The sequence below is a fragment of the Melanerpes formicivorus genome, unplaced genomic scaffold (genome assembly GCF_026170545.1).
Source record: "Melanerpes formicivorus ecotype bairdi unplaced genomic scaffold, bMelFor1.0.p_v2 SCAF_5, whole genome shotgun sequence".
Lineage (NCBI taxonomy): Eukaryota > Metazoa > Chordata > Aves > Piciformes > Picidae > Melanerpes > Melanerpes formicivorus.
In genome coordinates this window covers 31689998-31704428 of record NW_027142357.1, presented here as the reverse complement: position 1 = coordinate 31704428, position 14431 = coordinate 31689998, and the positions used below count along the sequence as shown (strand labels likewise).

At 43.3% G+C, this 14431-nt stretch overlaps 1 protein-coding gene across 8 annotated transcripts in view; it reads right to left on the bottom strand.

Moving 5' to 3' along the window:
* Positions 1–14431, bottom strand: part of KALRN (kalirin RhoGEF kinase) — a 556957-nt gene that overhangs the window by 104656 nt on the left and 437870 nt on the right. For 6 of the 8 annotated variants that reach the window (XM_068139021.1, XM_068139024.1, XM_068139015.1 and 3 more), the window contains exons 34-35: positions 2703–2732; positions 925–1171 (exon numbers count right to left, since the gene is read on the bottom strand). In XM_068139021.1, the coding sequence (XP_067995122.1) occupies positions 925–1171; positions 2703–2732 (277 nt within the window). The remainder of the gene's footprint in view (positions 1–924; positions 1172–2702; positions 2733–14431) is intronic. The other 2 variants (XM_068139017.1, XM_068139023.1) reach the window with 1 other exon arrangement.

Sequence of the window (14431 nt, the reverse complement as noted above, 5' to 3'; positions counted from 1 at the left end):
CTCACTCAAACAGGAACGGATCAAATTCTGTTTCCCTTGATGCAGAGGGGAAAAAATAATATTAAAAAGACAGTTCACGTTGTGGGCTTGAATTTGGGTGTGGGGCAACAGGAACCTTTTCTCCCTGGGCTTTACCTGTGTTGTCTGTGGCCAGAAGCAGGGACACAGACACAAGGAGACCTGTTCCGGCCATGCTGACCTGAACCAGTTCTGATCTATCAGTTTGAAGCATCTCCTATACCTTGTTGCATGGATCCTATGTGTGGGGGACACATTGCTCAGAACAGAACATCAGCTAAATAGGCCACAGACACCACAGAGACAACACTATTTCACCATTCATTGTGCATGAAGCCCAGCTCTCGGGATAAGACCAGGGATGTGGGGATTTTTGAGCACTACTTGTGAAGGACTTTTTTTCCCTCACTGTGCTGTGCCATTACAATGTCTCTAGTTCACAAGTCAACAGAGTGTACCAGTGCTCACTGGTGGCATGTTTGCAGTAACAGAGAAGCAGCAGGGATATTCCAAAAGACCACGTACTAGTCTGCACCATGGCACTCATAGAACAACAAATCCACAACTTGGGGCAGCCTGGGTGTGTACACAACATGACTTCCCCTCCCTTTAGGCTCTGAGGCACTAAAACCAGTCCCTTTGTTGCTTAAAGGTCTTTTTTTTACCCCAAATCTCAAGACAATAATGACTGCCAGACAGCAAAGGACGCACACGCACAAACATTGATTCATGGAGATGGAGTTAGGCTCGTGCTGTGCCGATTCACAGAGATCTGGTAACAAAGCTCACTGACAGCTGGACAGCCTTACCCACACCGACTGCCAAGGCAGCCCAAGCAGCTTTTCACTTACAGGTTACAAAAGGGGAAATCTGAAAGCATCTGAAACCTGCCAGATTGCTGCCTACCTTTTCCTGAAGGGAAGAAGCAATCCATCTCCACACTGCTGCGGGAATGGGAAATGCAGAGAGCGCTGCTGGGGACCAGGCCCTCCTGAGGTGGGCTCCGCTCCGTGGTCCGGACCAAACACCAGCCTGGCCTTTCGCTCGGCCTCTCCAGCAGCTCCACTGTCTGCCCCACCTGAATGCTCAGCTCACTGCTGTGGCCCGCTGTGAAGTCCTGGAGCACCACGGTTAGTTCACACCCTCCAGACAACTGCTCAGGTTCAACATAAAAAAAAAAAAAAGAGAACAGGAGTAGAAGTTAGAGCGGACCGGATAAAGGCAATCATCTTTGCATCATATTTACACTGGCAAAGACAAGACTTGTGTTCCTTAGAAGCCAAGTTAATCATTTCTTTTGTCAAAGTTCAACATGTTGTGGCCCTGGCTTCCTTTACTTCTTATTGATTCTGCTGGGCTGAAGTGAGAAATCAAAGCTACCCACCCAGTAACCTTTTGAATGATAGCCAGGGGTGAATTTTCTAGCTGTGGGTGTCCATCAGAAACCTTGCCCTTTTTTCTTGCTTTAGTTTCTGGGGTGACTTCCTAGACTGGCGATGGCCCAGCCTGCCCTCAAGGCAGGAAAGATTCCAGCTCACCCCTCTACAGCATGAGTTAGACACATTCCCACATGCCACCAGTGCAGTGAGGAAACAGCTACAGTTTTTTTGCATGACAAAAAACATGCCTTCATCTTCCCAAACTCACTCTAGAGACCTCTCGGGAGACTAGGGAATCCTGTCTGAGCAGATCAGAAAAGCTCCTCCCATGCTCTCTGATGGAAAACAGAAGTGTAAATATGTAAACGTAGAGTGATTGATTATATGCTGACTTCCAGGATTTGTATCTAAGAATAAATGTATCATCTTACTTCCGTACTGAGCGCTGGCAACCTGCTGCTTTCCTTCAGCCTCTCCCCCTGCAGCTCTGGATGCACACCACCAGTCTCTGTTTAACCACAGCCTCTATATGACCAGAGGCCAGATATATAAGCGGTTGTGTACACAGCAGATCAGAGCAGAAGAAGTGATTGCATAAGCAGCAGAGCTAACAAATCTTGTTTTCTTACAGACTTGGATCTCAGAGGCTGATTCTTGGTGTCCAAAAAGTTGTGAGCACAAATCTAAGTTTTTCTGGTGTTAGGAATCTTTTTTAATGCTCCTCTGCAATGTGGATGTCTTGCTGTCTTCCTGTCATCAGGGGCCCTCTTTTGGGTGTTTTTTGTCACTGTGTGCTGCCTGCTTCTCTGAAACATGCAGGAGTCTCTGAGGTCCTTATTCCAGTGTTTTGATAGAAATTAGCCCACTGATTCAAAAGTTATTAAAGAATGCTAAACAAGCTAATTCAAAACAGTGTAATACTATAAACTTCCCTATTTCTATAGGGTATGGAGCTAAACACAAGCCTATTACAAAATGTTTTTAAAAGAATAGCTTCTAAATCCAACTGAATTGGGAGAAATCTCTCAGTATCTCTGTGAAATCACTGAGAACTAGGGTTCTGCCTATCAGCTTGAATGGGGGTGCCCTTGAGGAGAGCACACTCCACTCTGCAGCTGGGACAATCTCAAAATCCCTTATCTCAGCCCAAGCAGCCCTCAGTGCCCAATCCCATAGGAACAGCCTGTCTCTCCACTCAGTGGCATAGTGGTTTGTGTGTATGATACAGGTGTGAAAGAAATCCCATTCACAGAGGTGATATTTATAATTACAGAAAGGGGTCAGTGGACAAGGACTGGTTCTCACCTGTCCTGTGTCTCTGCCGTAGACGAAATGCTAGATTTGGGGAAGAAGAAGGAGATAGTTCTCTGAAAGATTATTTGTAAATAAATAGTGAAAAAAAAAAATAAACAAAGCAAACCATGGCAGCTGTTTGAGGCCATTCATCCAGACTGCTCACACTAATCCTGGCAGAAAGAGCGCAGTGGGTTGACGAAAGCACACAAGAGATCAATTTAGTACCTAGCTATGCAGTTTATCAGCAAAGCCACCATTCATCATGCTGACGTAATCTGCCCAGAACTGGAGTACAAACATTCACAGGTATGGTAAGGATAAGATATTGCTGTAATATTTACTGAGATTTCTTTGCTATGGACTAATTCAGGAGCAGAAAATCTTTCCATCTGGCACAGCAAGGCAATATTTAAGACACAAAACTCCCCCTGATGACTTCTTGGTAAATACCCTTGCAAATCTTACTCAAGATGGTGTTTTTCCCCTAACTCTTTCACTACCAATTAAATTTTCTTTCCTCCACATTATGCTATCTATGATAATTCCTCTGGAAATAACTGAATCTCTCCTTCTTTTAAGGAAAACATGAACAAATATTCTGCTGTATCTGCTCCTCTTCCAGAGATAAAAGTAAAACCTCGACATGCCCTGCACTCGGGTACCACTAGGTGTCCGTGTTTGCCATCACACAGCAAGCTCGTTTGCTGTCAAGAATCAACTCTCCGTTGTCTTCAAACTGCTTCACTTTAAAAGTACCATGTCCGGTCTCTGGGCATGAAGGAACTGGTTCCGACAGCATCCCAAGACCCATTGCTTCCAATGATATGGGCAGAAGTTGTTCCAGAATGCTTAAATATTTTTTTCAGGTGGTTCTAGTTGAATTTTGAAAAAGAAATAACTTTTATATTGCTCAAGTAGGAAAGATGAAAGAGCCCTGAAGTATTGCAGGCCTGGTGAAGACAGTCCTTGGGAAGGTTTAGGACTAACAATGCACTTCCAAGGGAGCACCAGCCTGGGAAGTATTGCCCTGAGCATCTCCATGCTCCTGTGGAATGAGGGGCAGCTAACCTAAAATCAGATGATCACAGGTCTTTGTCAATCCCTTTTCAAGTAACTAAACATCTGTGATACAACAGCTGCTTCCATTAGGGTAACACCTGTAAGCATTATCCCAGAGCAGGCAGGTGTGCTCCACGACTCTCAGGCACCATCTAGCCCTGAGCTTCTATTTTCTCTGATTCATTTAAAATAGTGATTTTAATATAATGAGAACTGACAGTAATCATCCCTCCTAGGAGCTACTCTGCACTTGGGGTTATCAAGCTCTTCCTCAGCAGGGGAGATATTCACACTCTCCTCCTGGCTTTAGAAGGTTGCCTTTGATGTTGGAGAGTGTGAGCTAACCTCCCTCAGCTCCTTAGAAGCCTTATGAATTAATATCAGCTACTCTTCCAACATCCTCTGGATAGATACATGGCTTCCCCATGCTCTAACTCACTAGCTGGAGCTAGTACTAAAATACTACATTTTCAGGTAAAGATCCCCCCTTTGGCAGGAAGAATGAAGCGGATTCCATTTCTCAGGTGCCAGTGCAAGCAGTTAGCTCAGGTAAGGGCCCACTCCTTGTTTTTAGGTACGAGGAGCTGCTTCTTTTTGCCCAAAGATTTCCAAGTATTTACCATGTCTGTTCTGTGTCTTAGATACCACCATGCCACAAAGAACATTCACTTACCAAATGAACCCACAGCAAAGTAATCTCTCCAGAAAGCTTATATTCTACTAATACATACACAGTTTGTAAGCCACTGAGGAATAATGCAAATACATCTGATTCCCAATGACAGAAATCCTTTCACCTATGAAGTGATCCCTCAAGCTATTAGTGAATTAATTTGTTTTTAGAGAGTGAATTTTCAGTCTCAGAGAAGTACATCATGCTCCTCTACCTTGGAGCTTGCAAATTGGAATACAGATGGGCTGCTGGTTTCTCACACATACTGCATTTGCTTTGGAAAAAGCAAGAAAATAGAGAATGCCCTTAAGGTTGAACTTCATAGGTAAACAACTTTGTATTTTAACATGTAACATTCACTTTTATTATTCCTGTGATAAAAAGCCACCACCATTAAAGCCACTGACTGGATATATTTCAAATCCAGGCAGCAGTCTAATCTGTGTATGGTACAACACGATTGGTGAGAGGTGTTAAAATAAAAATGACAATGCCACATGCCTTTGCAAAGCACAAGGCACAACTGAAAGATCTGACACAGGGACAAATCCAATGAATTACACAGCAAGCATTAGCCTTAAAATCAGAAAGAAAAGAAATGGTAGAAGCAAATAGCAAAATGTAATGAAGAAGCAGGAGGGGGGCCAAGCAGACCAGTGCAAATGTGCTGTACATCCTGAGAGAAGCTAGCAGGGGCCCCAGCCTGTCTCCACAGTGCATGCCACCAGCAAATCATGTCCCATTTTCTGCATTCACTTGCTTCTGGGCTAGAAACCGTCACTGTCCATTCATTGTGTGTTTTCATCAGGGTGTTCTAAAAGAGACCTAACCTGAGCAAGAATAAAGCCTTGCCCTATCATCACCAATGCAGGCAGGGACCCAGCTGTACAGACATTGAAAACTCCCCTCTCTACTGCATGACACTGCTCACTAACTGCTGTGCACTGATGTGAGCAGACATGGATGCTGGTGAGTTTTGTCATGACTTGTAGGAGGCTTTTTGTTTCTGGAAACACCCAACCGAGTGCCTGTAAGCTATGGGAAGGTGATGTGTAAGCCATCAAAATAATTCCAGTCATGGACACATCCTGCTGCAGGGACATCCAGGCTGCTCCAAGTGCAGGAACCACCTTAGCTTCAGGGACCAGCAGGTACCAGTTAATGCAGGATTACCATGAGATGGTCTTTCCTGAATTACAGTAAGGGTGCATGGCCGTTGCTGCATCTCTTTAGTTTCCAGCCATAAAGCAGCAGCCAGAGGAAGCAAGGCTGAACACCAGAGGCATATTTATCTTTGTACTGCAGATGAAAAAGACCTATCAGCTCACAGGCTGTCCATCCTTCCCTCTAAAACACATCTTACCTAGTAATAAATCCACTTCAGCTGAAATAAAAGTGGGAATGAATAGCTCTCTTAACAGGTTGAGCAGGGACATGGGAAATGCGTATCTGGAGAAGGACTCCTCAGGCACTTCTTAAATGGGTAGCTAAATGGGTAACTAACTCACAATGGATCTCACATTGGTTCTAATAGGTGAACCTGAGCTCTGAGAGGCAGAGAACTGGCAATAGTTGTAACAGCAGAACTGAATAAATACTAGCTGCCCCAGAAAATGTAGCAGTGTTTCAGTTGTCTGTTTCTACAAAGGCGCAAAATATTGGCGAGCTCGGTCTTCTCTCCTGTGGCACAGTGCCACAATTAACTTTTGAATCCTCTTGTAATTAAAGTCTTAAGTTTGTTAGAGGCTCACAAACCACACTGTGGTCTATGAGATGTGAAGGCACATTACAGAGATGATCTGGTTACCTGCACTCTCAGGGAGGTACATTTGACACTCACAGGAGACCCTGTGATCTAGACCACAGACAAAGTTTTGCAGCTGTTGTCTCTTCTCAGCCAGCCCTGAGGCAGACACTGCATGTACCTGAGTGGTTCCTTTGGCTCAGTGTTGTAGGTAAATCCCTGGGCTGGATGCTGAGGAATGATCAGGCAATCTCATTGCCAGGCATTGTCACTCACTGACAAGTGAAGTAGATCAGTTGTATCTGGACTTCCCTATTACCAAATATGTCTATAGTTTGGCCAGATCCTTTCTCACAACTGAGCAGTAAAAGAGAACAGAATGTCACATCAGCATGCTATATCCATCTCTCACCTTTGCTTCGAGTATCACACTTTGAAAAGAGCAAACTCAAGCTGCCCTACCTTTGCCAAAGCTTAGAGACTGCCATTTGTCTGGCCTATGGGCTCACAACTGCCAAAGATGCTCTGTCAGTACCTAACCCATGAGTATCCTCTCATTCAATATTAAGCTATTTAAAAACATATTGTGATGTAAAGAACCACACTCAACCCAACTCACTACATTAAATTATCCAGTGCATCCTGTTATTAAAATCACAGTATCATTTGTTCATATTTATCTCCTTTTCCTTTTTTCTGTTCCTAGAATGCTTCAATTTTCCTTTAAGTATATTTTTCAATCATAAAAATCACATTCAGAAGGAGAATCAGCAGTGCACAGCATCTGCAGATGCAGGTAAATCCCAGTATATTTCAGATAGGTAAAAAGTTGTTTCCTCTACAATACAAATCTCAAGCCAACATCTGATTTTTAGTCAAAGAACCAGCAACGGAGAATGAACCTACCAGGGTCAGAAGAGCTGCCCAGAGTAACTGGAGTATTTTTAAATGTTGTGAAAATCCACACTGAAGGGTAATTTTCATCTATTCAAAAGGACACGGGGCTCTGCTAGTTTAAACAAAGCATTCTGTGTGGTGTGGCACTGTGTCCTAATATAAATTACTAGTTTTCTGTTGCTCTTAAGCTCTCTGCCCATCTGATTTTGGATGACAGCCAGTTTGGGATAGAAGCATTTAGTCACCATAAACACCCAGTTTCAAGAGGGTAAGCAAGGAAGTGGGAGCAAAAGTGGCATTTGCATTCTTATCAAGAGATCAAAAGAAGTGAACAAGACCACTTAGACCTCGATTTTGTCTGCACTGAAATAGATCCAGCAGCTGCAGCTCTAGCTGGGGGGCAGGCACAAGAAATCAAAGTACCCCTGGAATATTCTTTCTGAACATTTCTGTAATTTTATAGAGATTTTCTTTTTACTGGGAGGTTGGAGAGAGAGAGAAAATTCAGACAAAGCCTTTGAGGAATTCCAATACTAAAGAATTGCTTTAGTTTTCTCACTTTGTAACAGGCTCTGTTTGGAGTGTGAGCACTCCCCCAGAGCTTTTACAGCTCTAAAGCACACAGAACTGAGAGCTCTGGCAATTCTGGTGAATGCTTCATTGCTTTGGTACAGAGATATTTGCATGAAGATGAACTGTATTTCAGGAGCTAGGAGCTGAGCCAAAGGTAACCTATTAGTCAGCAGAATTGCTTGAATTCAAAATAAAAAATTCAGTGGAGAATACCTAGCTGCTCTCTGAGCCCTTTGTGGTCCTCAGGCCCTCCCTTCCCCTCTTCCATTAAGATGGAACTGGTGCTTTCCTACTCTTTCTGTTTTGTCTGCCCAAAGAGGAACTCACTGAGCTTCACTAGGAGGTCTCTTTGTAATTGATTAATCAGTCAAATGCACAGCTGGGATCCTGGTGACAGACTTGTAGCCCAAATGTACCGGCTTTACTCTTCTCAGTGAGAGAGCAACAGAGGCATCTGGATGTGCAGCATTCTATAAATCAAGGCACAGTAACTTATTCTGCAGCAGAAAGAAGAGACAGAGATGGCACCTGAGACACATAAATATGCTAACAGAAAGGAAATCTGGTGTCATGGTCTGAAATACCACAGGCTTTTCCTGTCCAGCATCTCTTACTGGTGTCCCTACTAGACAACTATATCCTGACTGTGCTGGATTTTGGAATCTGGCATCTGCTGACATCTGTGGAACCACTTGAATGGAGCTATTTGATTTCTCAAGCCTTTTTTGCAGCAAGTAAGACTAAAGTCAATCCAAATTAAACAGCACATCCAGCTATAAAGAATGCTTTTGAAGATAAAGATGACCAGATTCACTTTGTTTCACCCAACAAATTGAACCAGACTATCAGTCTGTGTTTGATCCTGCAAGACCAAAGGTTTTCTCATGGCAATTGGCTCAGAAAGCTGGTACCCAAATTCCATTCCTTTCCCTTCCCTGGAGAAGCACAAAATGGAGCAGATACAGTCAGTGACACAGAGCCAGCCAAACCCTTTTGCTACCAGTGTTGCAGAGGGTGAGAAATGCAGATAGCTGAAATCCTCCAAGGTAATCCCTCACCTGCTGTATTTCACAGCCACAAGATGTTTTGAACTTACCCAGGATTAATGAAAGCACAAGGAAACACTGAAATGAGAGAGTACTGACTAGTTGCTTTCTTCCATATGTCCAGCACAGCCTAAGCAAAGCAAACAATTTTGACCCAGGAGGTCAAGGTTTTCAGTCAACAGATGATTGATTCATCAGACATCAACTCCCACAACAATGCTAAAAAGAACACAAAGCCTGATCATGTATTCTTGTGTGGAACTTTGTGAAGCATCCCCAGGTACAAACAGCCCAGCTGAAGTGTGCACAGTATGAAGATCTGCACATCTACACCCATGGAGGCGGTGCAGTCACGGTCCCTGAAGCTGTTAAAAATATGTGTAGAGGTGGCACTTTGACACATGGGTTAGTGGGCATGGTAGTGTTGGGCTGATGGTTGGATTTGATGATCTTAGAGGTTTTTTCTGACCTTAATGACTCTATGATTCTATGATCTGTCAAACTTACAATAGAAACTCACTTGTCTTCCAGCAGCCCTGTTCTGACATCATACAGTGTTCCCAGCTGAGCGTGACCCCCACTACTTCCTTGTCATCAGCTTGCCTGCTGTCAACATCAAGAACTGATGATCAAGAAATCAGACCCCTGATTAGGCACTTCTTTTAAGCTACATTGAAATAAAAATAGTTACCTGAAGAACTAGGAACAATGGCTCACACTAACCAGAGGAGGAATCTCTGGTGTTCTCTTGGGAAAGAAACAGAGGATATTCCAGGAAAAGATCACCCTCAGGATGCTTTAGAACAAAGTGAATCTCATTTTGTGCACTGGATCAAATTTGCTCAATACACATATCCCCAGATTATATTTCCTTTATAATTTAAAGAATTAATTTAGACAGATAATGTTACTGTCTGCACAGTTACAGTTTTAATGGTTTAGATACATGTGAGCCAAATTACATTTCATAGATCATCTCTCCAATGGACAGCCACGATCAGCTCCCAGCACTGTTTTGAGCAGCACACAGGGCTGATGGGAAGCTCTGTCTTCCCATGTCTTAGCCCAGCCCAGATCCAGTGATGCCTGTTCACTGCAAACCTTCTGCTGATGTTCACTTCCAGGTGCTCTGGCTTCTCCTAAAGCACAAACACCTTTGCAATGAGGACTGGGTATCTGAGGGCAGCACGGATGCCATGAAGTCACCATGGATGCACAGAAGGCAGCCCAGCCTACTGAAATGCAAAAGCCTGCACTGATGCCTGGGAGCATTATAGCAAACCACAACCCTCAGGAATATTAGCTCCTCAAAATGGGTAGGATCTGAACAGGGAAACCAGAACATGATGAAGGATTTAGAGTATCCCCTGATGGGGCTTTTGTCCAAATTGTTGAATTCACAGAACAGATGTTTTATATAAAATTTGCTTTATTTTTAATTGGAGGAGATTATTTGAAGCATGTCTAAGCCACGTGGTCCTGTAAGTCTGACTCCCTCCTGCCACTGCTGGAGAGCTTAGCTTGGCATCCCTCTCCTTTTCCAAATAACTTGCTTTTTACCAATGTAATAGTTGCTATTTTTCTTTTTAATTGTGGGTCTCTAGGTCTTGTTACTATAAACCAGGGCTTTAGGCCCAAAATTAACTCAAAGGTGGATTTGGATAAGTTGCTTTAACTGTTTTTAGTAGCAGGTTGGTCTAATAGAACACAAAGGGAAATGTAGACCTGAATGACAGAAAAGTCATTGGAAGGAATGATGACAGTGAGCAGCGTTCATCTCCAAGCTGCCAAAGGAAGACCTGGCACCAGCAGATCTATTTTCCTGCCCCCTTTTACCCTTGCAGGTGCCACACTTCAGAGAGGGAATTTTCAGAGGGATTTAGTACAAACTAGAAAATCCAGGGCATATTATGACATGACTACTAGGTTGTTCTGAGTGCCAGGAAGGCTTCAGGCTGAAAGAATGTGTGACAGCTGAGGGCATTGCTCTGCCCTAGAAGCACAGTGGCTACATGGCTGGGCTCAGTGCCACTTGGCCATCCAGTGCCTACTTCTGTTCCACCCAATGCAGTTCATGAATTTTAATAATGCTTTTGGTAAATTTAAATCACACTTCAGAGAGGCTGGGGCTGCCATGGAAACTCTGGATGGTGTCTGGGTGAGGTGGTTGCAGTTAGTCTGATAGCAGAGGCAGCCAGGCAACCCCAGAGACCCTTCTCCCTCTCTCCCAAGCATTCTCTAATGTTTGTAGTTTACTGGTTGTTACATTGAAGTTTCATCCTAATGACATGCTCCATCTCAGTGTTCCTATCAATCACTACATAAAAGTAGGCTATTGCTGCTGACAGTAGGCTGCATAGGTGAACACTGCTTGAAGCACTGTCCAAAACTGGTCCATGCCCTTACCCTCAATCAGTGGCAAAAGGATCTTGAGGGAGGTGATTACTTGTGTTTGAGTCCTCCCTTTGCTTGCCTTGCCCACTGCACCCTCTGAGCCTTTTCAGCATTGCTGCATGATCTTCAACCATCATGATGGGTTGCAGCTTCAGCCCTAATGGCTAAATCCTGAGGCTTTTATTCTCCTCTCCATAATACTGCTATTTACTTGAGGTGACCTCATTTGCCAAGTGATGTAACAGGGTGCACGATGGAGCCTGGCACATCTAAGCAGATGTTTTCAGTGGACACAGAAACAGCATTATGAAGTAAAACTATTGCTTAAAACCTGTACAGTGTGAGGGATTACAATGGCCTCTAGGCAGATCAGCTTACCTAAAATAGCATTGAAAGGCCCTTGGCTGCAGTCATATGCTTCCCTTTATAAAATGAAAGACCGTTGCTTGTACTGCCGTAATGTGACTCCCAAAGGAACTGGCAGATGAAGGTTTTACATTTTATCATTCTTGGCATCTCTGCTTGATAGAGTCAACTGGACCATACAGAGAGGCCACTCCTCCCATAAAATGTTCTTCTTTAACTATAATAACAAAAATTGGCTACATGCCCTTTTTGTGTGTGTGTGTGTGTTTTGTTTTAGTTTCTTACAAGGTAGTAAATTGTATTTCAAACAAGAATATAAATCCAAAGAGTTTGAGGGTTCATCTGACTTGCTTTGTTTCAACTGAAATGTTCATTGACTTTTTCATTTACATTTGCCATCATATCACATTATCAGGGAGGGCTAAATATGGATCATTGAAATCCAGAACAAACAAGTAAAAGACTGAGAAGCCTGAAAGAACTTGCTATGTTCATTTATCAAAGCATGAGCAGAAGAATAAGGTCTATTGATGAGCACATTCTCAGCTCCTGCTTAACTTCTTTCACTGAAGACACTTCAGATGAAATACCCTGGGCCTGTGCAATCACTGTTACATGTAAATCATTCCCGGATGAATATGTTCATTTCTGTTCTTGCTAGACTCAGTTCAATCAATACAGAGGCCTCAGTTTTCAAACATAGATGCCTGTGTTTGCCAACAACACTCATGCATGTGTTCTTTTGTATCCTAAAATGCTTCTCATTTGCACACAACACATACAGAGAAAGGTGATATGACCTGTACTTGAAACATCCTTAGGGGGTTTGACAAGGCAAAATGCAAGGGACCAGGATAAGCAAAAAATGTTGGTAGTCGAGTGTAAAATTTTCAGTGTCAGATCCAAGTACACTTCAAGTTTGACATTACCATATTCAGTGAGTCTTTAAAGCTATGCAAAGGATGTGTTCAGGGCTGCTCAATTAAAGAGTTTCAGCAGGGGATTTCAGACACAGGGAGAGACAGAGGCTGAAGTCAGTGAAGTTCAGTGTGAATTTAACATTTACTTCCTTTGGGTTTCTTTTGAAAATCCTACGCTAAATCTCAATCTTATCCTTATGTAAAGATACATGCTCAAAGGAATGACATTTGGGGTTTCTGCTAGTAACTGGGGAAATAATGATAAGCTCTGTAAGAAATCCTGTTGCAAAAAGGACAGTGAATTCATAGGATTTGGCAGTGGGTTTGACTTGCTTTGTTTCAGCTGAAATAGCAAAGGATTTTTTGGCACCCTAGATACCCACGCACAGCAGTAGAGACACAGTAAAAGCACAGGGCTGTGGCAGAACTAGGGCTGCAGAGACAGAGAAGAGATCACAAAAGAAGAGCATGGAGGTGGACAAAGGAAGATGGTAAATACCAGCAGTGGTAGGTAACCAGGTTGATGAACAGCCCTCTGTGGTGACCCATGCTTATAATGAAACCAAGCAATTCCCATACAAAACCTTGATGCACTTTTAAGTTTCCCAGACTGCACAGTAGAGAACCTTAGAGTCAAGAGAGAAATGATTAACTATTGCTGCACCCTTCTTAAACTCCATTTACACCCACAGCCTATCCTCCATACATGTCATTGTACAGCATTAACATTATATTAACTGCACCTACCTCAATAGCCAACAAGATACTTCTTTGGCTAAATATGTCCTTTTCCAGTCACAGAATCGTGCTGCTTTAGTAAAGCCCATTTCACTAATTCATTGTTTCTTCATCTATGCTGTAAGATTCTTGGCAAAAGCATCTGTTTCCTTTCATAATATGTGAGCATATTTTAGAAGAGAACTATAATGATAAATAATAAGTAAGCAATTTCCTCTATCCCAGGCAAGACAGTAGCAGAGCTGTCTGTCCAAATCTCATTATCCCCTACCCAATCTAAGGGGAAAATGCTGAAATGCTCTGGTTGCCTGAATGAGTCCTAAGTGGAGGGAAAACATGCTTGAACTACAAGAGAATGAACTTTGCCTTTACTGTATGAAAAGGGGGTTTACTGTTGCATCAATACACATTACACTACAATTATGAGCTTGTGGCTCTTTCAATGATAGCTTTCTGGGGAAAAAATGATGAAAACTCGATGTAAAACATCTTTCTGTCCTTCTCAGGGTTCGCACGCAAGGCCTTACCAAGCACTGGCCCTATTGAGAGCATATACAGAACTTATCACACTGTTTCCTTCTTCCTGATTCCCCTTTCTGTCTCCACAGCAAGAAAGGGACTCTTTATCACACTGCTCTGTATTGTCCCATAACTAATGTCTGGATTGATCCAAGGTGCAGATAAATGAATTTGCCTCTCTCCTATATCAAAAGTATTGTTGTCAGTAAGATGCACCATTGAGGGAGGGAGAAAAAGCAAAGAGAGTTTTAAAGTCCCTGCAGAAAACAGAGGAAATTGGGTGGAAATGGTGTTCAGAGGCAGGCTTGTTCTTGGCAAACAAGGCAGAGGGTTTTGGCTGGTATCATACCACTGCTCAGCTGCAGCAGCAAGCTGTCTGCTGACCTCCTGTGCTGAGAAGCTTCTGGGCTCCCCAGGGGCAGCCTGCCCTACTGCCCTACTCCTGCTGGTGAAGTTGGGCTGCTTGCAGCCAAAGGCAGAAGCAGCAGAGGACAGTTGTGGCTCCCACACCCTGAGAGGTGGGCTGCAGCTATTGAGGATGAAGAGCATAAGATGTGGCTGTCCTTTGAGACAGGCCTTTTCCTTGGGGTTGCAGGTAACCTGCTTTCAATGTCAAATGTTGGAGACGGTGAGTATCAAAATGGCCAAATTCAGATTTTTTCCAAAAGATTCTGGAGTTTGCTGGTCCTGAAAAGTGCAAAGTGCTCTGTCAGCTTGAGTAGGCCAGCCTTTCCAACAATTTTCCAGTTAGATGGGCTTTAAGAAGAGGATATGACTGCAAAAACAAAAAAAACCCAAACCAAACCCAA